At 40.9% G+C, this 26,513-nt stretch overlaps 1 protein-coding gene across 1 annotated transcript in view; it reads left to right on the top strand.

Annotated features, from left to right (window-relative positions):
* Positions 1 to 9,460: 9,460 nt before the first annotated feature.
* Positions 9,461 to 26,513, top strand: part of LOC124596287 (pituitary homeobox homolog Ptx1) — a 134,557-nt gene continuing 117,504 nt past the window's right edge. Inside the window, exon 1 of the mRNA XM_047135383.1 lies at positions 9,461 to 9,666. Coding sequence (XP_046991339.1) covers positions 9,610 to 9,666 — 57 coding nt within the window. The 5' untranslated portion in view covers positions 9,461 to 9,609. The remainder of the gene's footprint in view (positions 9,667 to 26,513) is intronic.

The following is a 26,513-nucleotide window of genomic DNA, read 5'->3' as shown; positions in this document are numbered from 1 at the left end:
TTGCTAGTGCTGTGACCATCTCGAATGAACGGGTACATAATATTTTGCATAAACATTTGGACATGAGAAGGCTATCCGCAAGATGGGTTCCGCGATTGCTCACGCTTGACCAAAAACGGAATCGTGTGAAGTGTTGCAAGGATGGTTGGAAGCTGTTCAGGAAGAATCCGCAGGACTTTGGGCGTCGTTTCATCAATGTGGATGAAACATGGATACAGTACTGTACTCCTGAGACCAAAGAACAATCTGAACAATGGTTACCAAGGGAGAATATACACCAAAAAAGACGAAGAGCATTCCTCCGGCAGGAAAGTTAATGGCGACTGTCTTTTGGGATTCGCAAGGGATCATCCTCAACGACTATCTGGAAAAGGGTAAAACTATTACATGTGACTATTATTCATCGTTATTGGACCGTTTAAAAACTGAGTTGCAAGAAAAACGCCGGCGATTGGACCGCAAAAAAGTCCTTTTTCATCACGATAATGCACCAACACACACCTCAGCAGTTGTCGTCGCAAAATTAATGGAAATAGGATTCCAACTCGTTTCACATCCCCCCTATTCTTCAGACTTGGTTCCCTCGGGCTACTATTTGTTCCCCAATTTAAAGTAATGGCTGGCGGGACAAAGATTTTATTCAGACGAGGAGGTGATTGCAGCTGCTAATAACTATTTTGCAGACTTGGACAATTCCTATTATTCGGAAGGGATCAACAAATTAGAAAAGCGTTGGACGAAGTGTATAAGTCTAAAAGGAGACTATGTCGAGAAATAAAGAAGGTTTACCCCAAACACATAAGTAGTTTTTATTTTTGCACGGACTTTTCAAACGCCCTCGTACTTAGGTCACACACCGCCACGTAAACGCTACAACTCGGGGCCCTCTAGCGGCAGAAGGCTGCAAGTGTGTAGACATGAAGAATAAAGATGTAAAATGTTAACAAGGTTTGTTTTATTTAAAAAGCCTTAGGAGTTTTCCCATTAAAAAGTTGGAGGCATTACTTTTCAGCACGCACTCGTACTTGCCAAGGTTAGTTTTTCTCATAACGACGGATGTAGTGCGGTTTTCACACCCTTTGCATCGTTGCTAAGCAAAGTGATAATTTTCTTGAGCGTAGTTCTTTTCTGAGTAGGCAAAACACTTTATAAACGATTTGTGAAAACAGATGACTCTTTAATATGTCGCAAGTGTTGACAATTTTTTTTTAGCAGAGGCCGGAAAACGGACTTGGGTTAAACGTCTTCTAACGCCGACTTATTTTTCATGCGACCAGTTAATAGTAGTATTGCACTATTGCACGTCATTACTTTGTTCTTCAACCTCACGACTTTTAATACTCGTAGACAAGAAGGGTAAGTAAATCTGAGGGTTACTACAGCTGTTCCTTCTGAAAACTGTCCGTAATTCAATCCACAAGCCAGGAATGCGGTATATATTTATTTTACATAACCGCCTTTGGTATGGAATGTACATCTCAGATGTTGAAAACGTGTCCTTTGAATTGATTCATGTGCAGAATGAATCCAGACGACAAGCAAAGCTTTATCAGATGTAAATCCAGTAATATTTTACAAATTACCAGCAGGTAGGAGAAGGTAATAATTATTGAGAGGTTGCATTCATTACTGCGACATTTTAAAGGAAACAGTTCTCGCAACAAAATTCTGTCACATTAGCAACATAATTTCTTCCTATCTTACGAAGATATTGATTGAGATCCTCCGCAGAGTTCCATTCTCATTAGGGGGTAAGGTATCCGTTTGCTCATAAATCTATGGGTATTGTCCTTAAACGCTCTCTGAGGGCTGTCTAATTTAATAGCCTCCGTAGACTCCCCATTAAACTCTCGTGGGGCGCTATAAACTTCCCCCGCGAGCGGGCAGCGATACTTAGGAGGCCATCAAAGTGTTTTACGATCGCAGTCGAGAAAAATAATAAGGCCTCTTTCCGCTACTGTTTACGCATAAATCCCAAAATAAATTGCATTTTGGTTTGCGCTTTTTCTCAGCATCGATTTTCTTTTTAATTTTGACTCCGAAGTTCTTAGGATGGAACGTCCCATTTCTCTGCGTGCGGGCATGTGTTCAGAGACTCCATTTGCACAGCTTACTGATGGCGGAGTTGGTGAAGGATGTGAAAGATGTGAGGGAATGTGTAGGAGGGGGGGAAGGGAGAATAGAGAATGTCATAGCAGTTTTTACCGCTCACTGCTCTCACAACTATTCCTGAAGTTACGACTGGAGCATAAGACAAATAAGAAAATCATTAAATATCGAGCAAGTCGGCAGATTTGCTGTTTGTACACAGTGGCAGATACACAGACACTCACGCAAGGCCATCACATGTTTGTCACGGACGTACTGCTAAATAAAAATAGCTCCAATCTCCGGGTTTCGACCTAGGTTGTTTTGAGTTTTCTTTGACTGCAAGGCAAATGCCAGAAATGGGAATCCTGTCTTAAATTTTTTCAATTGGGAACGCCACTTGCCCCGTTCCCAACTCTGGAATTTTTGTGATAATAAGCGAGCTCTACAATAAGTTCTAAATGAGTGAAAACAAAAATAAAAGAAATACGGAAAGCATGCTTATACTGTCTATATGACCTTAAAGAAGAGTTTTGTTATATTAAAAAAAAAAAAAAACACCGAAGTGAGATACAGCAATACTGTTCTGTGGTGCTTGTTGCGTGTTATCGACACAGAATCAAAGTTACACTTTCCCACACAAAATGCAGAAGTTTTCCCATTTTTGTGCCCTGTATCTAAACGTATTGCCTGTTTGTGCACGCTGTACTGCCAATGTCTGTCGCTGCTTATCTTGTGCTACAAATTTCGTAAAGTGGTGCTCTCACTGTAATGCTTATTTAGGTATCCCGTACCAATTCGACTTCCTTACGTTATTTGCAGCAACTTAGGTCTACTGAGATGTCCATATTTCATATTCGTTTCATTAAGGATATAAATTTTTATCTCCGTTGTTGAGTAAATGCAATGTCATTACGTGCACACACACACACACACACACACACACACACACACACACACACACACACACACAAAAACGGAAAGAGAGATAGAGAGAGAGAGCGAGCGAGAGAGAGAGAGCAGAGAGCAGAGAGGGAGAGGCAAAGAAGCCGAAACCTGAATGAGAAATCACTAATGACCTCAGTGTCGACGGAAAGTTGTACTGAACGAGAAATGACATACGTCTCGTCCTACAACAGCTGTACTACAGCCATACGTTTCAATGAAGAAGTAAATAGTAAACTCAACAAGTGGTTTGGCACCACGACGAATACAATAACAATACACCACAGCAATCTCAGGAAAACATTGTTTCTAGCAGAACGCCGGGATCACGCGGTCACTGACACGCTTCTAAATAATACATTTTTCATTCAGTAAATGTATTTTACAAATGCAGTATTACTTTAAGATTAAGTAAAGTTAAGAGAAGTTTTGCATTTAATATGTTAGTAATTGATATCAAACGAAATATGTCTGCGATTAGCCTCTTCCTTCCGAAATTTAAGACTCAGCTCATTGCTACATATCGTTCAATTGCAGTTCCCGGACCGCGAAGAACATACTATTCGATCTATTAAATCTCTGTGAACGAAAAATGCTAGTCGTCACAGAGACATTCAGTTATTCAAATTTCTTATGTTATACAAAACGTAAGTTTCTCTATCGGTTGGCGAGATGGAACCAACTGCTACTTTTCATCCGTCCTTTACTTTCGACGTGGTTGTCTACCGCATTTTTGGATATTATTATTACTAAACTGTTCTGTTCAAAAGCAACTTGTAAACGTAAGCTTAATAAATAACTGTCTTCACATGCAGGTAAGATAAGTCTCTGAGAAATAATAATATTGTTACAATTAACAATAATAATAATATAATTTGAAAAGAAAATCTAAAAATCAGCACTCGTGAATTTGATAAACGCATACAACTCAGTTTATGGGCGTCATTGTTTAAAACGATTAATAAATTGGTTCTGTGTAATGAAACAGCCACCTTCATTAAGAAAACCTAAATTAGGATACAAAAGACAAAATCTATCAATAGCAAGAACTCTGTGTCCATAACGACTATGCTTATCACTTAGCAAGAACTCAATGTCCATAACCACTATACTTAGCACTCTGCAACTACAATTTGCCCAGAGCACTATGTGCTACACAATGTCTGTTGCGGAGTAACTAAACTATCACAAAAGAATTGGAATCATTGAAAGAAAAATATTAAATTTTACACGCATATTTTAAAAAAAAATCATACGTAATCAGAAAGTGACGAGTTGCTTTTTGGGGCTACACTCAAACAATATACCCTGACAGAATCACAAAAAATAATGTAACTACTTGACAAAATTAAAAATTTCTAAATCGTGGATCAAAGAAACGGAAAGGACAAGCAAGAACTCAAAATTGCTCAAGAAGATATCCAAGTTACTTAAGAAAAGTTACAAAATTTTCCAAATTTTTTTAGAAATGGCCCAATAAGAAAACTTGTCCAACTTATACTGAAGAAAATAGACATCACCGTGAAAGAATTAAGGAAGTGTGGAGGAGAAGGAAACAGTTTAAATTAATGTAGTCCATAGCGGCTGATACAACTCATAAAAGAAGTTACTACATCCGTTTCATGTAACGCATTGATTCACAACACCAAAAAAGTGTTTATCGAATTGAAATTACTAAAAAAAATAATGCAATTAACTGACCTGCAGCGAACGTCCGTCTGATGATGATGTAACCACTTTTATTTCGCCGATCCGTTCGCCCAATGTGAGTTCGTTACTGCTGGCGCAGCTGAAGCAATACAGCATTCGCAAACTGAAAGAAATATTATCATTAATGAAACGCAAATACCACGCGCTCTTCGCAGCACTGAAACCAATACCATATTCTATCATTATTAATTAAGATAAACTTATTTGTACCTACAGTTTGATTAACCACACTGACAAAAAGAGGGGGCGAAAGAAGACTTTGATTGCATACATATGACAACGTGCACAAATTTCTTTTTCACTGAAACTGCTTCGTAATTAATTTCATAATTCTCATTCCACTATCGTGCCGCTTATATTTATCACATAATTCGTAAAAGATAAAAGCTTACAATTCACCATTTGCAGCCATTCTATCATCATAATATCTTACCATTATTTTGGCTATTTCATTTCATAATTTTAACGCCATGCAGCGTATGCAGGTTCTTTACCAATAAACATTCAGTTTTACTTACACAAAATTGAAAGCTCTACTGAAACTTACATAAAAACGTTGGTCTTCGAAAGCTAGGACAGGGGAAATGATACTCGCGTTCGAACAGGCTCGAGATTTCCCGGTACGCCGCAGCGTTCGATACAGTATCGAGCTTCTTTGAAGAGTCACGTGACATTTAAATCGCACAGCGTGAGTGCAAGGGAAACGCAAGGAACTACGAACTAGCCACAACAATAAGCTATGGATCTGCATAAGATCTGCAAATTTAGTAAAACACTGCACAAGCTCCTATTGTCTTTGAACAAATTTACGATACGAGTTCTCATACAGTACCAACATGTATTGTTATACAAACATTTATGCTTATTTTTAAGTAGAAGTAACAAATACGAAATTGTTTTCCTCTAAAAAATATTACTTGAGTGAACGCAGTATTATATTTGTGAGAGGAGTTAATGATTTACAAATTCGGTTGCAAATGAGCAGTTCAATCTCTCGTCACGTATTAGAATAACAAATAAAAACGCTGCCAGATTTAAATCAGTTTGAAAACAAGACGGTCGCATTCCGATGAAAAAATCAATACAGTTCATCAAGAATTAAAAGCCGAACAAATATAATATATCATAAGAAAGTGACTGTAAATTTTACCATGAGAATGAATTACAGCGGCAAGACGAATCTTGCAGATAGTACCATCAGCGGTCACCAGCTCGCGGGACGACCGAAAGCTCGAGAATTGGACAGAACCGTGTTTGGAAATCTTTTATTTGTTTATTAGTTTCCCATGTTACGCATGGTCTCTACCCTAGAAGTCCGTGTTTCATGGCTATTTTTATTATTAAAATCCATAGTGCATTAAAAACGCCAAGACAGGTCATTGTCATAGTACCAGCAACAGTCACTAGATCACAGGCCGATCAAAACAACGAACAGAACCCCAGATTTCTCGAACTGTGACATAAACTGTTCGAACAGTTCGAGTACTGTTCAAACACAGCTCTAACCAAATTATTAGCTAAATGTAAATTTTCTTTGATATATACCACAGACAAAAAAAACGCGCCATTCTTTCGTTTTTTAGTTAACAAAATAAATATATCTGTGCTACAGAGGTTCTAACATTTGCTTCCGCTACTACATCCGTTACAACAATGAACAATTCAGAAACATACTACAACTTACGCTTATAAAAAAAAGTCATCTTTTGTGACTCGTGGAAAGAAAATTTTACTGATCAGGCCCGCACGCTCACACGAATCATGTTGTTTTTCCCTCAGCTCATTTATGTGTTATTTGATGTGCCCGGTTAGTGTAAGATGTACACTTGACATTGCTGATGAGAAACAAGAGGAACGCTGCGTATATCTCGCAGACATATTGTTCGATACATTTAACACCAAACAGGTGAATATAAATAATTAAGCGTTGCCGTCGTCGCCAAGGCATGCAACACGAAGATGCGAATTCAAACTACATATTTTCCGGAAATTCACATTGTAATCGGTTTTACGAGGTTTGTTGTCTGGTTAGTGCCTGGTCTGCCGAAGTTAAAAGTCTTATCAGTCGTTTCTATGGTACGAGATTCTTCTAGATCATTCCGTGAATGTAGAGAATTTTCGGAAACACGCTATGTCTTCTTTCTGTTGTGCACCCTCGAAACCTTACTACTACGATATACCTTCTTCATACACACGACATCAGACGGAACTGCAATTCGTTAGATTTGATACAGCAGGTAGAGTGGACAATGAGCTAACTGCGTATATACTGTTTCACTTTTACTTCGATTCTACAGATATAGGTTTCAAGCAAATGCTGTGTTACAAACTTTGTGTTGGTACGTCAGAAGACAACAGAAATCAGAAAACTAAGAACACGGAAAAATATCAGTATTCATTTAGTTTCTGTTACATCCGACACGGGCAAAGTGCAACCCACTTTCCATTAGTTGCAAGGATTTCGTCATCAATTTCCAAAATTTAGATTTTTATAATTTGTTGAATGTTTTACTATAGAAAAGTGAAGCAATTAACGTTTTATCAGATACGTTACTTCTCATGAACTCAACATTTGTAGGAAATTACTCTGTGCCGTAAGTGAAAATATGCCGGGTATTAAACTTTCTAATATAAGATATGTTCTTGCGTAGAATGCTAATATCGGTGCGATGTAGCACAAAATAAAGAAATGTACTCCATAACATACGACTCTTGTAACAACATGCAGATTTATCGGACACAGATAATTGGGAGTTGCCTATTTTTGTTACGTTTTACGTAATGCAATATATATATATATATATATATATATATATATATATATATATATATATATATATATATCGAAATTTCAGTAGCTTCTCATACTTACATTTACCGACAACATAAGGGTTTCTCAGTTTTTTACTTGCACTTATACATCTTTCGATATCCGAGCCTGCTTTTAGTGCAAGCCATGCCTGAAGTCGGTATTACAAAATTCTGACTTGCTCCGACGTGTAGCTCACATTTTCTTCTCTTACGATTATCAAATACTGTCTCTTGTATTACGCAGCACTTCACAATTGTTTTTGTTTATTAATAATGTTTATTTGGATGTGCAACATTTTGTCATTTGTTGCTGCGTATTCCAAGACCTCAACAACAGATATAATATCAACTAATTATCCGACAGCTGTGTTACAAATGAATCTGTGTGTTATTTCGTGAGCGCTTTATTGGTCATAGTTTAGATGAAATTTTTAATAAACTGAATTTGCTTTTCCCCCAAATTTTCTCCAAATTCTTTACTTGTTTGTTGTGAAAGGGACGCTTTTTTGTTTCTCACTTTGTGACATGTTGTAGTATTCCCCACTCTCTGAAAACTTGATAAGAACTTTACGTACACATTATTTACCGTTTCTTAAGCACCAGCAGCAGACAACGTACCATGGTTTGCTTCATTCTTCAACAACACATTTTACGCGCTGTTCTCCCACATGAAAATAGTGAGACAAGCCAGGCTCTTTCTTAGTGTTCCACAGTAATAAAGCTAAAGTCGAAGTTCGATGTAGCTACTATCCCTCTCCTAAACACCAAATCTCCACAGAACTTTTCCTATATATCTACAGAAACAGGGGAAATGTAACACCAAATCTCCACAGAACTTTTCCTGTATATCTAGAGAAACAGGGGAAATGTAACACCAGAGTGGTGAGAACGTGTTAACTAACATCGAATCAACGTGAATCCAGTGCCTTAGAAACACATCTAATACGTGTGCGATTTGATTTCTCCTTGAAAACGAGATCTTGCTCGTTCCAATTATTCGTAGCTTCAGATGAGGATTTTGTCAAAACATACAAATATTTCCATACGGTACACTGCAAATAAAAAAACCGTCTAATGGCGGTACTGACTTCAAAGAAATATATTATGACTGTGACCCCACATTAAGAAAAAATTATTTTCGATTCCATTATTTTTTCGGCTACGTTCTACCTAAAACTGTGCGTCTGACCCTTAGACAATGTGTCTAACAATGTATTTTAAATAGGACAGTATGCCATCTTAGGCACTGTATAACATTAAAACACTTGATAATGCCAATTTAAAGCCGAAATCATGATCGTGTAAATGTAACACTGCAAATTAAAAACAGTCTAATGGCGGAACTGACTTTAAGGGAAACGAAAATTTCGTCAAACAGTCTTAGTATCGTAATGTAGTATTGTCCAATGGTCCCTGTTATTCTGGTTCGTAAAACTTACGTGCAGTGTGAGTGTTCCTGATAGACTCAAAGCTACTTCATAAGTAACACCAAACATGTCAGATTTGGTTACTGATTTGGCACACGGTTTTGTAGAAAATACATATAGTCTTCTGAAATAGAATGAACGCCTTTGAAAGGGCTTCCGCTGCGTGTGAAACGAGAAAATTAGTGTTCTAGTTCTGGTCTGTCACAATCTTTTAGCGTAGTCCATTCCAGTAAATACTCAGCTGTTTTATTTTTGTGCAGGAGGTTTCAAATAGCCAAAGATACTAGTACAGTGATGACGACGCTTGAGAGAGCAGGCTTGGGGAGTGAGATTTCCAGGTGGGGTGTTCACAGGCGGGCGCGTGCTGGCCGTGGAGCCGACGTCGGCGGTCAAGACGGAGGCGGGCACTGGTGGCGGCGGTGGCGGCGGCGGCGGCGACGGGGGCGGCGGCCCGGGGGCGGACGGCGGCGCCGCGGGTGCAGCCGGCGGCGGCGGCGCTGACGACGGTGGCGGCGGGGGCGGCAAGAACGATAAGAAGAACAAGCGCCAGCGCCGCCAGCGCACGCACTTCACGTCGCAGCAGCTGCAGGAGCTGGAGGCGACGTTCGCGCGCAACCGCTACCCCGACATGAGCACGCGCGAGGAGATCGCCATGTGGACCAACCTGACCGAGGCGCGCGTCCGGGTGAGTACGCCTACCCCGCACCCACCTCAGTCCGGGGCAGAGCTCCGCATAGGGTGAAACGTCCCCTTAGTAAAATTATAAATGACTGTGCTGATAAACCTCTTATGTTATTTGATTTTCAAATAGCTGAGCAGAACTGAACGTACTCAGACATTTCCCTCTTCACTTATTCTGATCAATACTAAACTGACACACAATATTTTTAGCGCAGCGCAATCTGACTTTCATTAATCCCTACAAAAGAATGGCCCTGACTAACAATAACCTATACCTTTCATGAATCACTTACCTCACAAAAATCTTCGTTACTCGAACTACTGCAATACAGCGAGCGCCAATACTGCCAGCTATATAAAAGATTCCAACTACTGAAGGCACTAACTACTGACCGGTATAGTTAGCAAATGAAAGATTTTGATAGAGGACAAACAATGTATTTACCTTAATCATGTTCAAAAGTCATCATATATATATATATATATATATATATATATATATATATATATATATATATATATATATCAGTTCATGATATCCAGTATTACAAATTTACTCTTTCTGATAGACACGCACGTCCAGATCGTCCGCTCTCAAAACCCTGCCATCTCTCTCCCCACATCCACCACTGCTGGCGGCTCACCTCCAACTGCGCAACACTAAGCGCTGTTCACATCCAACTGCCCAACAGTACAATAGCGAATATTCCAGTAATACCAACCAGCCACAGACTGCACACAGCACAGCCAGTGATTTTCATACGGAGCGCTAGGTGGCGTTACCAACATAAAAACCTAAACAGCCTACTTACAAGGGAAAGTGTGGCCAGCCTTCTCCCCTCTGTTACTCGCCGTCTGCACTTCGTGGTTGGCTGAAGTCGCGTCACGTGACACTTCCAGCCATTACGGGCCTTCTCTGCCTCGTGATGACTGGGTGTTGTGTGCTGTCCTTAGGTTAGTTAGGTTTAAGTAGTTCTAAGTTCTAGGGGAATGATGACCATAGATGTTAAGTCCCATAGTGCTCAGAGCCATTTTTTCATTACAGGCCCTTCTGTTACGTGTAGGACGCGTCCTATGCTTTCGTAAATTTCCTCTGCAACACTTCCATAGGGCTGCGCTCTTAGGCTGCTATTTTCGAGGCCAGGACAGAGGGAAATTTTGTAGGATTACTACTGAGGGGTGAATTGCAGCAAGAAGAATTGTTACGCATCAACGTAATTTTGTAAACTACCTTCCTATCTCCACAGGCTAGGAGTGTTTATACAAAGTGATGAACATATTTTATTCTTGAAATTTACCCCTGAAAGTGAATGTGACGTAATGATAACGCGATCTGACTTTTTTAAAACGGTAGAAGATGGCAACGTCACGCAAAGCACAACGAAAACGGGGAAACTTATACGAAAGTAACACGGTTGAACAGTGAATGCTGCACGAGACTGTTAAACACGTACATCCAAGGTCCCAAGTGTCAAAAATCGCACGTTATGTGTCCAAGTTACGCAAGGACAAATATCTTTGTCGTCCGTTGCCTACTTTTTCTAAAAACCTATAAACATTTAGCCTGTGTGGTGAATGATGTCGTCCGCAATTACGTAGTCTCAACAACTGAATATCTCGGAGTAACTGCACCAGCTTCAACTTAACGTATTTTCCCAAAATCAGAAAAAAAAGAAGTGAACAGGGAACGCATGCGCATTGTAACCGTGAATTCAAGTCCGAGCAAAAGTAAGAAGCACACCAGCCCATGGAAATAAGTGAGAATTCTGACATAGGCACAGACACACGCGACTAAAATTGTTAATTAGCTGTGGATTAATGTTAACCCTCTATTTACTTAGGGCTAGTCTGATCACATAGGCTGTTGTGTTTTCGAATGCACTACATTCTAGTAAAAAGTAGAAAACATTGTGTACCACACGAAGCGCTTCGCTTTTTTTATATTTATGTACTTGTCTTTAAATTTAATCAGACTTATAATATGCATTAGCTCAAAAAGTGCACCTATGGTTTAGCACCTTCTTCCGCCGACCCCTCCACATAGCCAATTTATTAGTTACAAAATTTCGCCAGGGTGGCGATGGGTAAATATGGAGTGAGAATTACTAACATTCCTTCAGAACAGTATCTCAGTTTCAAAAAATATATAATATGACAGATGCCCTAAAAGCTTCTAAATGAGAGGAAAAGACTACTTGTAAGTCACTTGAGTTTACAAATGCCGAATACGGAGACAGATTGATGTCACTACGTGGTCTCAGTCAAGTATAACGTCGACTAAGAAATGATATTCTGCACGTTAAAGGTGCACCCAAAAATGCACAAAGATGGTACGAGTTAAATTTCACGGCATGAAATGTGTTCATCACTTTGCATGAACTTGTCGAGATAGGATGGAGGGTAAGAAGTTTTAAGACTTAAGATTCACCGACGAGTATATCATGCAACAAAGAGTTGCACTGTTTCAACATGCATAAATTCGTACTCACGGTTGCCGCTTCGTGAGGTTAAATTCGTGACATATCGATGATTTCTGTTTGCAGGTTTATAATCCATATTGTTTCCACTGTGATGGATCGATGTCCGCTATATTGCCATCTTCAGACTATCTGCAAAAATTACACAATATTTTTATTTTATTATTATGTCGGCCACACTGGCCGGCACGATTTTCACCCTTCACACTTCCGTCCAATACTAAATTGGTGATCCCTTGATGCCTCAGAACGTGTTCTACTAACCGATCCCTTCTTTTAGTCAAGTTGTGCCACAAATTTCTCTTCTCCCCAATTCAATTCGGTACCTCCTCATTAGACACGTGATCTACCCATCTAATCTTCAGTATTCTTCTGTAGCACCACATTTCGAAAGCTTCTATTCTCTTCTTGTCTAAACTATTCATCGTCCATGTTTCACTTTCCTACATGTTTCACTTCCACATGGCTACATCCATACAAATGCTTCCTGACCCTTAAATCTATACTTGATATTAACAAATTTCTCTTCTTCAGAAATACTTTCATTGCCATTGCCAGTCCACATTTATATCCTCTCTACTTCGACTATCATCAGTTATCCTACTCCCCAAACAACAAAACTCATCTAATACTTTAAGTTTCTCGTTTCCTAGTGTAATTCGCTCAGCATCATCTTATTTAATTCGAGTACATTCCATTATCCTCGTTTTGCTTTTGTTGATGTTCATCTTATATCCTCCTTTCAAGAGACTGTCCATTCTGTACAGCTGCTGTTCCAGATCCTTTGCTGTCTCTGACAGAATTTCAATGTCATCGGCAAAACCTCAAAGTTTTTATTTCTTCTCCATGGATTTTAATTCCTACACCAAATTTTTCTCTTGTTTTCTCTACTGCTTGCTCAATATGCAGACTGAATAACATCGGGGATAGGCTACAACCCAATCTTACTCCCTTCTCAACCATTGCTTCTCTTTGATGCCCCTCAACTCATAGCTACAATCTGGTAGCCTTTCGTTCCCTGTATTTTACCATTGCCACCTTCAGAATTTGAAAGAGGGTATTTCGGTTAACATTTTCGAAAGCTTTCTCTATAAATGCTGGAAACGTAGGTTTGTCTTTACTTAATCTATCTTCTAAGACAAGTCATAGGGTCGCCCTTGTATAGACCCTTTATATACTCCTTGCACCTTTCTGCTTTCCCTCCTATGCTTGGAACTGATTTTCCATCTCAGCTCTTGATATTCATGCAGGTGGTTCATTTTTCTCCATAAAACTCTTTAATTTTCCTGTAGGCAGTATCTTTCTTACCCCTAGTGATATGTTCCTCTACATCCTTACATTTGTTCTCTAGCCACCCTTACTTAGCCATTTTGCACTTCATATCGATCTAATTGTTGAGACATTTTTATTCCTTTTCGCTTGCTTCATTTACTGCATTTTTATATTTTCTCCTTTCATCAGTTCAATTCAATATCTCTTCTATTATCCAAGGATTTCAACTAGCCCTCGTCTTTTTATCTATTTGATCCTCTGTTGGCTTCACTATTTCACCTCTCAGTGGTACCCATTCTTCTTTTACTACATTTCTTTCCCCTCTACTTGTCAATCGTTCCATAATGCTCTCTCTGAAACTCTTTACAATCTCTGGTCCTTTCAGTTTATTCAGGTCCCATCCCCTTGAGTTCCTACCTTTTTGCAGTTTCTACAGTTTTAATTTACAGTTCATAACCAACAAATTTTGGTCCGAGTCCACATCTGGCCCTGGAAATCTCTTGCAATTTAAAACCTGGATCCTAAATCTCTGTCTTACCATTATATAATCTATCTGAAATCTTCAGTGTCTCCAGTCCTCTTCCACGTAGATAACCTTCTTTCATGATTCTTAAGCCAAGTGTTTGCTATGACTAAGTTGTGCTCTGCGCAAAGTTCTAACAGGTGGCTTCCTCTTTCATTCCTTACTCTCTCCCAGTCCATATTCACCAACTACTTTTCCTTCTCTGCCTTTCTCTTGTATTGAATTCCAGTCACCCATGACTATTTAATTTTCGTCACCCTTAACTATGTGAATAATTTTCTTTATCTCTTCTCTAATCTCTTCATCATCTGCGGAGCTAGTTGGTGTATAAACTTGTACTACTGCGGTAGGTGTGGGCTTCATGTCTATTTTTGCCACAATAATGCGTTCACTATGCTGTTTGTACTAGCTTACCCGCTCTCCTATTTTATTATTCATTATTAAACCTACTCCTGCGTTACCCCTATTTGATTTTGTATTTATAACCCTGTATTCACCTGACCAAAAGTCTTGTACCTCTTGCCACCGAACTTCACTAATTCCCACTATACCTAACTTTAACCTATCCATTTCCCTTTTTAAATTTTCAACCTACCTGCCCGATTAAGGGATCTGACATTCCACACTCCGATCGGTAGAACGCCAGTTTTCTTTCTCCTGATAACGACGTCCTCTTGAGTAGTCCCCGCCCGGAGATCCGAATGGGGGACTATTTTACCTCCGGAATATTTTATCCAAGAGGACGCCATCATCATTTAACCATACAGTAAAGCTGCATGCCCTCGGGAAAAATTACAACTGTAGTTCCCCCTTGCTTTCCGCCATTCGCGGTACCAGCACAGCAAAACCGTTTTGGTTAATGTTACAAGGCCAGATCAGTCAATCGTCCAGACTGTTGCCCCTGCAACTACTGAAAAGGCTGCTGCCCCTCTTCAGGATCCACTTGTTTGTCTGGCCTCTCAACAGGGACACCCCTCCATTGTGGTTGCACCTACGGTACAACTCTGTGGTTCAAAAAAGCGATACGATTATCAAAGTAAAACTTTTATTTTCTTTAGATGTCAAGGGCACTGGGTATCTCTAAATTCTCTGTCAAGGTCAAACCGCTACATGCCAGTTTGAAGTATTTTTAAATGGTTTCGATAGAAAATTTGTAGAAGAGACCACAGTTGCGGCAAGAACACTGGTGATCGGTCACCACACAAACATGCCTGCCCGATCAGAATAGTTAGCCGCGAATTGAGTGGCAAATATCGCAAGACTGTCCTAGTCATCTTACTCCCCAGACTTTGTCGCATGTGTCTTACCTGTGGATATAGGCCACTTAGAAACAATGTAATGTTGCTATAAAGATTAGAAACCAAAGCGCGATGCTGACAGGTCTAGACACTACTACCGTCTCTACTACATGAGTAAAGCTGCCGAAGGGATTTACTATTTAATTACACTTCTGATTTGAAAAAAAATGGTCGTGAGACTCGGATCCTCAGTGCTTTGTTACAACAAAAATTTAAGTACAAGTGATTATAGAATTTTTATTTTACGTGCACAAACTGAGACACTGAAATTAGCAAGAACTTGCTAATTACTGTAAGATTGACATAGGTATGATGTATGATGGATTACACGGCGATAATATGGTATAATAATAATAATAATAATAATAATTACAACTGTCTGCCCCCGGTAGCTGTGTGGTCAGCGTGACAGAATGTCAATCCTAAGGGCCCGCGCTCTATTCCCTGCTGGGTCGGAGATTTTCTACGCTCAGGGACTGGGTGTTGTGTTGTCCCAATCATCACCATTTCATCCCCACCGACGCGCAAGTCGCTGAAGTGGCGTCAAATCGAGACTTGCACTCGGCGAACGGTTTACCCAACGGGAGGCCCTAGTCACACGATATAATAATAACTGTAAACGCTCACACACCCATTCCTACAAATTACGTTAATAATCAAGTACTAAACAACATTGTCGTAAGTATAAGTGATTCTGTGCTAGTGATAAAAACCTGTTGGGTGACTCCAATGAGTTTTGAAGTATTACCAGAAAGGTTCTTGTGAAACAGCTTAAGTATTGTAAGTGCCGAAGTTAATAGTCTAATTGTAAGAAAATTATCCTTTTATTTTAAGAAGTGACTGCTCTTGGTTTATGATAAGGGGGAGTATGGATAAAATGATTAACAAAACAGCAAGTTCGTTAAAGTGATTTTTAATGACTCAGCGTCGAAAAATGTATGAAAAGAGTTATTGATAAGCTGCATTTCACAAATTGTTTTAAATCTAGCTGAATTGTTTCCGTGGATGCCGTGAGTTTAACTGCAGTTTGACATTTTCTCTCTTTCCTCCACAAACTTCACGGTGCAGTTTGTTGCTATATAGTCCATTACGATAAACATCTCAACTGCTGAAGTCTGAATAGATTCCCACTAATATGTTTTAAGTCACGTGAATTCCTTCGAGCACCACGACGCACTCAGCCGTATTCACGCTCGATGCTTTTAAGAATAAATGATAGCTTTTGCCTACCCACTGCAGATTTCTTAAAGGGACATTGTATGTCCTATGCCGCCAAAGTTAAATTATCGAATTTTGTAACCCATTATCTTGGAAACTTTTTAAGACACCAACTTACAATTTTCCATAATTATTGAATACACCTTTCTAGAAACACTGATCTAGAATTATTACTAAAGCTGTATTGTGGGGCATGTTATCTTTTTTTCAAACACTCAATTTTTGACACGATTTTGTAAATAAATGAACATAAAAACAAAGCAACTCAAGATATTTTAATTATTCTAGTTCCATACGTGTTGAATCTCACACTTGGCATGCTGTGAAAATTTCATGCCTCTACCATCAGTACTTTTTTAGAAAATAGGTCGTTTATTGCAAAAAATATAGTTCAGAGATACTGATGTTTAAAACTTCTTTTATTACAAATTCTTATACAGATTTACATTTCTGCGTCTTTTATGCACTGAAATTGCCCTGGCCCATAGTCTGTGTCTCCTTCAGTGTCACAACAGCCCAGTGCTTGCCTCCTGCTTTTCTTTCTTGCCTCTTTTGTCATTTGCTGAGCAGCTAACTCTGCTTCACGTACAAATAGCTCATCTAGTTCCCGCAGCCCTTTATCTGTGTTCTGTCCAAATCTTACCCCTAACTTCTCCAGAACCTTAAGTATTTCATAGTTCCCACCATTAAAAGCTATTATAGCAGCAGATACTGCTAACTTTAAGTTCATAAGGCCAACAAATACGGTTTTCGGCACGCGGCACCACACAAGATTATTGAAGGACTCATTCACATTCTGGATTTTCCTAAGTAAACACTTCTTTAGTAGCTCAGGATCTACCAAATCTCTGTAAATAGGTTTGATTCTCTCCATTACTGCCAAAGGAAGAGAATGTTTACGTGTAAATTCATGCAGGGTGCCAGAAAATTCAGGCTGCCTATATTTACACAAAGTGTTTGGTGGAAGTGGACACAAAGCACGACATGTCTTTTCTTCGGTTGATATTCGATGAAAGAAAATGCTACACACAGCTCTTTTCATCTTCTCTAAATTGTCACAGTTATCTCTAATGGCCACCCCTTAATATTCCTGTAATTCATCAATTAGATTGCCCGTTAGTCTTCCAGCACATTTTAGTGTCTTGTCATCAGACAGTTTTGTGTTACCCAGCTTGGTTTTTAGGTTTATTCGTAATGGCAACTTCTGAGACGTGACAGTAGGCACAAAACAAGGCAATTCACAGCCTTCTAGACTGTGTAGTTCCCACGATATGACTGCTCAACTGTGGCAGTGTATGCGTAGCCACGAAACTTGGCAGTCACATGTCAACAATCAAAATGTTATTTGAAGGTCTCACAATTGTCCGATTTTAATGTATTATATACCAAAATGTTTGGAGAAGTCCAAAGTAGGTTAGGGAGTAGGAAACAGAAGATGTGACATTTCAACGAATTTCATGTACAATGTCCCCTTAATGTATTAACAAAATGTTTATATATTTGTTTTACTTCTTATTACACACACTAGTTATTTTTTTTTTTTAGTTATTTGAGCTTCTAGGGAAATGCATCATAGAAGTAATAAGAAATAAAATTACTACTTTGTACAGACTGAAAATCATGGAAACCTTTACACAACGAGTTCTCCACATCACAAACAGATGGCAATGCTTGTAACGTTTACAGCATATTTGCGTATACATCGAGATAGTTCAAACCAAACTGAGGAACGACAAGAACATAATTATATTGCGCGTTTACTTCTTGAACGTGTGTGTGTACCTTAAACGTAAGTCACTGTTTTAATTTATTGCGTCATTACACATTACCATATAACGCATCATGTTGTTGTTGTTGTTGTAGTCTTCAGTCCTGAGACTGGTTTGATGAAGCTCTCCATGCTACTCTATCCTGTGCAAGCTTCTTCATCTCCCAGTACCTACTGCAGCCTACATCCTTCTGAATCTGCTCAGTGTATTCATCTCTTGGTCCCCCTCTACGATTTTTACCCTCCACGCTGCCCTCCAGCACTAAATTGATGATCTCTTGATGCCTCAGAACATGTCCTACCAACCGGTCCCATCTTCTGGTCAAGTTGTGCCACAAACTCCTCTTCTCCCCAATTCTATTCAATACCTCCTCATTAGTTATGTGATCTACCCATCTAATCTTCAGCATTCTTCTGTAGCACCAGATTTCGATAGCGTCTAATCTCTTCTTGTCTAAACTACTTATCGCCCACGTTTCACTTCCATACATGGCTGCACTCCATACAAATACTTTCAGAAACGACTTCCTGACACTTAAATCTATACTCGATGTTAACAAATTTCTCTTCTTCAGAAACGCTTTCCTTGCCATTGCCAGTCTACATTTTATATCCTCTCTACTTCGACCATCATCAGTTACTTTGCTCCCCAAATTACAAAACTCCTTTACTACTTTAAGTGTCTCATTTCCTAATCTAATTCCCTCAGCATCACCCAACTTAATTCGACTACATTCCATTATCCTCGTTTTGCTTTTGTTGATGCTCATCTTATATCCTTCTTACATGACACTGTCCATTCCGTTCAACTGCTCTTCCAATTCCCTTGCTGTCTCTGACAGAAGTACAATGTCATCGGCGGACCTCAAAGTTTTTATTTCTTCTCCATGGATTTTAATACCTACTCCGAATTTTTCTTTTGTTTCCTTTAGTGCTTGCTCAATATACAGATTGAATAGCATCAGGGAGAGGCTACAACCCTGTCTCACTCCCTTCCCAACCACTGCTTCCCTTTCATGCCCCTCGACTCTTATAACTGCCATCTGGTTTCTGTACAAATTGTAAAGAGCCTTTCGCTCCCTGTATTTTACCCCTGCCACCTACAGAATTTGAAAGAGAATATTCCAGTTAACATTGTCAAAAGCTTTCTCTAAGTCTACAAATGCTAGAAGCGTAGGTTTGCCTTTCCTTAATCTTTCTTCTAAGATAAGTCGTAGGGTCAGTATTGCCTCACGTGTTCCAACATTTCTACGGAATCCAAACTGATCTTCCCCGAGGTCGGCTTCTACCAGTTTTTTCATTCGTCTGGAAAGAATTCGCGTTAGTATTTTGCACCATGCCAATACAAAATACTAATTTATCCTTCTCCAACGATGTCATCTTCCTCCCTTTCCTTATTTGTACGTGACGAACTCGCGCTGTTCTCGGGTAGGCGGCTGCGGTTGCGGCGCCCTCAGATTTCGCTAAGCCGCGTGACGGGCTGACACAATGCAGGCGGCGGCGCCTCGGCCGTTATCTGTTATTGCGCGCTACAAGTAGCCGTATAGGTTTACGGGGCGCCATTAGCAGCCGCGCGGTCAGCGGGCCGCATAAACAAACCGACAACACGCCGCCTCGGGTCGGCTTACACCGCCGACAGGGCCGCCAATTTACGCGGCTTGAGGAGTCGCAGGCCCCAGCCGTGGCGCCCTCTGGGCTGGCGCCGTAGCGTGGCGTGGCCAACCTGTCCGCCAGCCTTGAGGCCGACCAGACCCCACAGCCAGCGCCGTCCTCTGCAAACAACCACCCTCCGATACCACGGCCACTAGCAGGTGGGTGGCGCGCTGCCGGTATGCGAGGCGATATTTTCACATCTTTCCGGTGAATCGAGACAGATTGCAGTCACGCTACCTTCAGAGTCTCCACGATGGCGTAGCTGCAACCACAACGGAGGGGTATCTGTCCAACACCGACTCAAAGGAAGGCCTCGGCGCTTGTTCGTGACGTCACGTCAGCTAGGCACGGCGAACGCCAGGCCTGTTGCAGGCATACTCATAATGGTGGTGTCTCCCTCTCTGACACAGGAAAATGTGAAACTATTGGCGGTAGTTGACCAACACACATTGTTCTGAGACATTTCTGAAATTAATTAATTGTGCAATTCATTACACTTCTTAACAAATAGTGTACTCCTGAACTTAAATTTCCACCTGTTTTAAGGATTGACATACAAAAACAACTTCATGGTCCAGCAGCAACAGAATTCTTGCTTCTTTACCTTATTTGTAAATCTGAGGAAGTTACGTTTGTACTGGGTTGCTTTTACAAGAAACTGTGAGCATATTGGCGCTCTTCTTTAGGTATCTTGGTTGACTATGGGGTGAGGAGCGCTGAATATTAATGAAATATCTTGCGATTGTACACGTTGTCGGAGGGGGTGCGGGACAGAAGAAGAGGCAAAAGAGAGATACTTCTTTTATCAAATAAAATTTTTTTATCTTATAAAGTTTCTCCTTTCAGTTGCAAGAGGGGAATATTTATCTTTTCTAATGTGCATGTTTAAAAAAGTTTAAGCTCAGCAGTATTTTCGATGTATGAAGCTATTTTGTTTCCTGTTTAGAATTCCTTTCGTTGAAGGACATTTACACATGTAAATTAGTTCACATTTCCAGTGACGATGTCAAACGAAAATAAATAAATAAAAGAAACGAGTTCATTGTAAGGGGATTGCGGTAAGTTTCGATAACAAAATGGATCAAGTAAATATAGTTACTTGAATGTAAAATTTACGAAGCTTGCAATGGGGCAAAGAATGTTCTCATATTGATCTACGTTTGTTTCGACAGGATTCAGCATTACAGAACTATGATCTTCATTTGTAGCTTTACAATAGTAAGAAAATCTTTCATCTAAATAAAACTGCAGAATCCAAAACAATACCAAACATTTTGTCCAAAAATAAGAGATCTGTAGTGATAAGCATGCCCAGGCGTTTCTGCCTGCACCAGAGCTGGCGTTCGCCCTGCCTAGCTGTTGTCACGTCACCAACAAGCGCCGAGGCCTTCCTTTGAGTCGATGCTGATCTGTCCACAGACCAGACTAACCTGTGGTTGGCCCTCCCGGCTGGCCGTGCGGTCTAACGCACAGCTTTCCGGGCGGGAAGGAGCGCCGGTCCCCGGCACGAATCCGCCCGGCGGATTAGTGTCGAGGTCCGGTGAGCCGGACAGTCTGTGGATGGTTTTTAGGCGGTTTTCCATCTGCCTCGGTGAATGCGGGCTGGTTCCCTTCATTCCGCCTCAACTGCACTATGTTGGCGATTGCTGCGCAAACAAGTTCTCCACGTACGCGTGCACCACCATTACTCTACCACGCAAACATAGGGGTTACACTCGTCTGGTGTGAGACGTTCCCTGTGGAAGGGGGGGGGGGGGAGGGGGGGGGGGGGGAGGGTGGCCACCGGGGGCCGAACAGCATAATAAAAAAATGGTTCAAATGGCTCTGAGCACTATGGGACTCAACTGCTGAGGTCATAAGTCCCCTAGAACTTAGAACTAGTTAAACCTAACTAACCTAAGGACATCACAAACATCCATGCCCGAGGCAGGATTCGAACCTGCGACCGTAGCGGTCTTGCGGTTCCAGACTGCAGCGCCTTTAACCGCACGGCCACTTCGGCCGGCTGAACAGCATAATAACCCTGGATTCGGTGTGGGGCGGCCGAGGGGTGAAGTGGACTACGATAGTCGTCGTGGGGTTGCGGACCACTGCGGCTGCGGCGGGGACGGAGCCTCTCCGTCGTATCTAGGTCCCCGGTTCACATAACATAACATAACCTGTGTTCCTGAATAGCGCAGCAGCCTTTTCAGTGGTTGCGAGGCAACTGTCTAGATCAGACATGGGCAACCATCTGGCCCGTGACTGGTTTCAACCCGGCCCGCGGATGAAAGAAGAGAGAATAAATGCAAATTCACACTGGCCGTTCCGCCACGTCACGTCACGTCACGGCACCGTCCAGCTTTCTCGGAAAGGAAGTTTTGACGGCTGACGTGATCCGTCCGTTGTTGATCTCGTGACCCACAAGCTCACTTCCTTCCGATACATGGCCAAGCGCACATCTCCATATTTCATTTCCTCGTCGTTTTCGTGGTTGATATCAGCTGCTCAAATGGTTCAAATGGCTCCGAGCACTACGCGACTCAACATCTGAGGTCATCAGTCGCCTAGATCTTAGAACTAATTAAACCTAACTAACCTAAGGACATCACACAGATCCATGTCCGAGGCAGGATTCGAACCTGCGACCATAGCGGTCGCTCGGTTCCAGACTGTAGCGCCTAGAACCGCACGGCCATCAGTTGCTCGTTATTTATTATAAATTGCTTCGTTTCATTATGCAGTGTGTTGAAATTTATAAGATGAATTACAAAAGATTAATCAAAGCACTGAGGCAGCAGTTTGAATCGTACAATATGAGCGTACTGAATTTCTTGTCCTCTACTGCATTTAAAAAGTGGGTTTTTATACGCACCAGTACGGTATTTCATTTTTACAGTAAAATGCATTGCAATATGGCTGCAATATGAAGTGAAAAAAGTACTGTGGACAGAATTAAATTGATTAGTAAGTGAGATTTAATTGCATGTTGTCAGGCACTTGTCATGTTTCATAAAGAAATGGACTGAATGAAACCTTTAGACACTGCAACAGTGCTAAAATGCTTTTCTTTGTGAAGTGTACATGAAGTAATGTATTAGAGTTGTTTGTTTAAATATGTGTTCGTGGTAGGGTTGTTTATTGTTAAGCAGCTCTCTGAATTGTATGTGAAACAATTTTGAAAGCGTTATTAGTCAATTTTTATGAGGTTTCACTGGCTAACCCCAGGACAAATAGGGAAGTTGAACCATTAAAAGCCAAATATAAGACGTAAAGAAAAGCTATAAATGTTGAGGGGAAAAATTTTGAGAGAAAAGATATGGCTATTGCACAAAAAGTTTTCACTGCATTGGCAACTAAACTTAAACAAACCTTTTTTCATGGGATGTGAAGGCAGCTCGTAACAGTGTGCTCCTTTTAGTATCCTGGATGCAATCTGACACAAAAAATGAAAAAAACTGATTTTCGGCTTCCCAAAATATTTATAAAACGCAAATTTCTCTACATTGTGCTCCTTGCACAGTGTGTAAAATTCCCCTTCTGTATCACGCAACGATATTTTTTAGATTCACACTTTTTTCATTGTTTTGCAATCCTGTCATCCTTCTCTAATATACAAATTTTCACCTCAACCTGCAAACTATTAGAGTCCGAGGTCATTTTCGTATAAATATGGACTCCAGCACATCCATGCATAAAAGCTACCACGTGGTATACGTCCACTTCTTGCGAAAAACGGTTGAAAATCATCTTGCGGAGGTCACAGTTCCAGCGAAAAAACAGTTGAGGACAGAAATGCGAATTGATAGCACGTTACTTGAACTGACTTGACGTACCGTCACGTAATGGACAGTGTTAATACACTCTATCGTAACGTGACTTTTTTTTTAATCTTTCATTCCACCTCTGAAGACGTGGTGGGCTGCATTATAGCTCTTCTCAACTAATTAATGCTGTTGTGCCGGCCGGAGTGGCCGTGCGGTTCTAGGCGCTACAGTCTGGAGCCGAGCTGCCGCTACGGTCGCAGGTTCGAATCCTGCCTCGGGCTTGGATGTATGTGATGTCCTTAGGTTAGTTAGGTTTAATTAGTTCTATGTTCTAGGCGACTGATGACCTCAGAAGTTAAGTCGCATAGTGCTCAGAGCCATTTGAGCCAATGCTGTTGTAACGCCATGATCTCGACGGCAATACTGAATCGGCCTTTAGGCGCTCGCGCGGTACGCCGCCCGGGACGCATTTTCGACTATTTCCGGCGACGCTCGCATTGCCTCAGGTTTGCAACTCAGGGCACAGATCAGTGAAAGTTTTGCTTATTCCGAAAATGCGCAAAGCCATTTTGCCGCAGGTGGATTGGAAAAACAAAGCAAAACTCGTTTCTAGTCTAATTTATAATGAATTAGCTGCAATCAGTTGCTTTTATAGATGTTTCTTTTTACTTGATAGCATTTCCAGACGCCTGGCATCCCATCGTCAGCTGTTCACGTTTACTTACGTGTCGTGAAGGTTATTTCGTTAATAATGGCGTTGCAGGATTTTGGAACAGTAGCTTTTAAGACAGCTATTGAGAAACGTCGTATTGAAGAAACAATGTTCAAGACGGATAAATAAATGTAAATATATGAAGAAGAGATGAACATGAAATGAACGTAATCTCAAAAACGCGTGTTTTGAGGGGTAATTAGTGGGCGTGGCTTGTCGGGAAATGGGTGCCTTTCTCATTGGTGCATTACCCGATAAGCCTGCCGGAGTGGGAGAGCGGTTCTAGGCGCTACAGTCTGGAATCGCGCGACCGCTACGGTCGCAGGTTCGAATCCAGCCTCGGGTATGGATGTGTGTGAGATGTCCTTAGGTTAGTTAGGTTTAAGTAGTTCTAAGTTCTAGGGGACTGATGACCTCAGAAGTTAAGTCCCATAGTGTTCAGAGCCATTTGAACCATTTTTGACGAGACAGCGCACGACCGTAAATAAGCACGTGAATGAGGCTCGCGGGTTATCATAGATTGTCCATGTCTTATCTAGACCATTGACTGGTCTGCCCTTGTAACGTAATCCAACGTCACCTTGCTTTCTTGGTACTGTGAATTGTTGAAAGCAGAGGGAAACTGTAGCTGATATTTTTCCCAGGACTCTAGTATATGGATATATGACGATGACATCCTCTTGGGTGAAATACACCGAAGGTAAAATATTCCCTCATTCGGATCTCGGGGTGGTGACAGCCCAAGAGGATGATGTAATCAAAATACAAAAACACCGTCGGAACGGGCCTTGAAGGCCCAACGGTACCGACCTGCCGCCGTGTCATGCTGAGCCGTGACATAGCGCCTTAAACCGCCCGGACACTCCGCGCGGCAGTAGCTCCTCAAGCGACCTCACAATTGCTGAGTGCACCCCACTTGCCAACAGCACTCGGCCAACAGCACGGTGCCTAATGCAAGAGCTAGTGAAGTGGGCTGGCAGGGAGAATATGACGTCTGGTCAGTGAGTCTTGGATTATAAATGCTCAAATGGCTCTGAGCACTACGGGACTTAACAGCAATGGTCATCAGTCCCCTAGAACTTAGAACTACTTAAACCTAACTAACCTAAGGACAGCACACAACACCCAGTCATCACGAGGCAGAGAAAATCCCTGACCCCGCCGGGAATCGAACCCGGAACCCGGGCGCGGGAAGCGAGAACGCTACCGCACGACCACGAGCTGCGGACAATTACAAATGCAAAGCGAAAGAGGGGTAATGCAGTAGTAGGTGTAATAATAAATAGTGAAGTAGGAATGTGCGCAAGATACAGTGTATAGCATAATGAAAGAATTATCATTGCTCCAAACCCTCATGTCCAATATTCGGCTCTTGAAAAAGTATGGGCTGCCATTCCTCCACAGACATTTAGATAGCTCGTTGAAAATGACCCCATCAGAGTTCAAGCCGCCATAAAGACGAAGGGTGGACACACTCAAATTAGTATCCACTAAGCATCATGCTTAGGCGATGGTTAACATCATGTAGAAATTCTAAAAAATGCAGAACACTGTGCTGTCTGTCATGTTATTTTATTTTGCTAACGGTTTCGGTTCTGAACCATCATCAATGGCAGGAGAATTTTCACAGATGTATCACATGACACGTATGGTTTAAAATAAATTATCACAGGAAACGACAACTGCCAAGATAATATAAAATCGAAAACTGTATCAATTGTTACAGTTTTCGATTTTATATCACAGGAAACCATAACTGCCAAGCTAACATAAAATAAATAAAATTGTAACAGTTGCTACAATTTTCGATTTTATATTATCTTGGCAGTTACGGTTTCCTGTGATAATTTATTTTAAAGCATGTATGACATGTGATTACATCTGTGATAATTTTCCTACCGTTGACCGTTGTTCAGAACCGAAACCGGTAGCAAAATAAAATAACTTTATTACAGACAGCACAGTTTTATGCGTTTTTTAAAGTAATATCCACTAATAGGTGTCCGGATACTTATGGTAATGTATATTGTGCCCCAGTCAAAATTTGTCTACTGATTCTGAATTTTTTCTGGTAATTCTGTTTATATTTTTTTGTGAGCGACATCTTGTGAATTTCTGGAAACATTACATAATTTCTCGCTGTTATTTTGTCTTAAAAGCTAATAGGCTTATGAAAAATGCCTG

Source organism: Schistocerca americana, chromosome 1 (genome assembly GCF_021461395.2).
Source record: "Schistocerca americana isolate TAMUIC-IGC-003095 chromosome 1, iqSchAmer2.1, whole genome shotgun sequence".
In the NCBI taxonomy this organism is placed as follows: Eukaryota; Metazoa; Arthropoda; class Insecta; order Orthoptera; family Acrididae; genus Schistocerca; species Schistocerca americana.
Note: the sequence above shows the minus strand (reverse complement) of the source record. Positions and strands in the feature narration are given on the sequence as shown.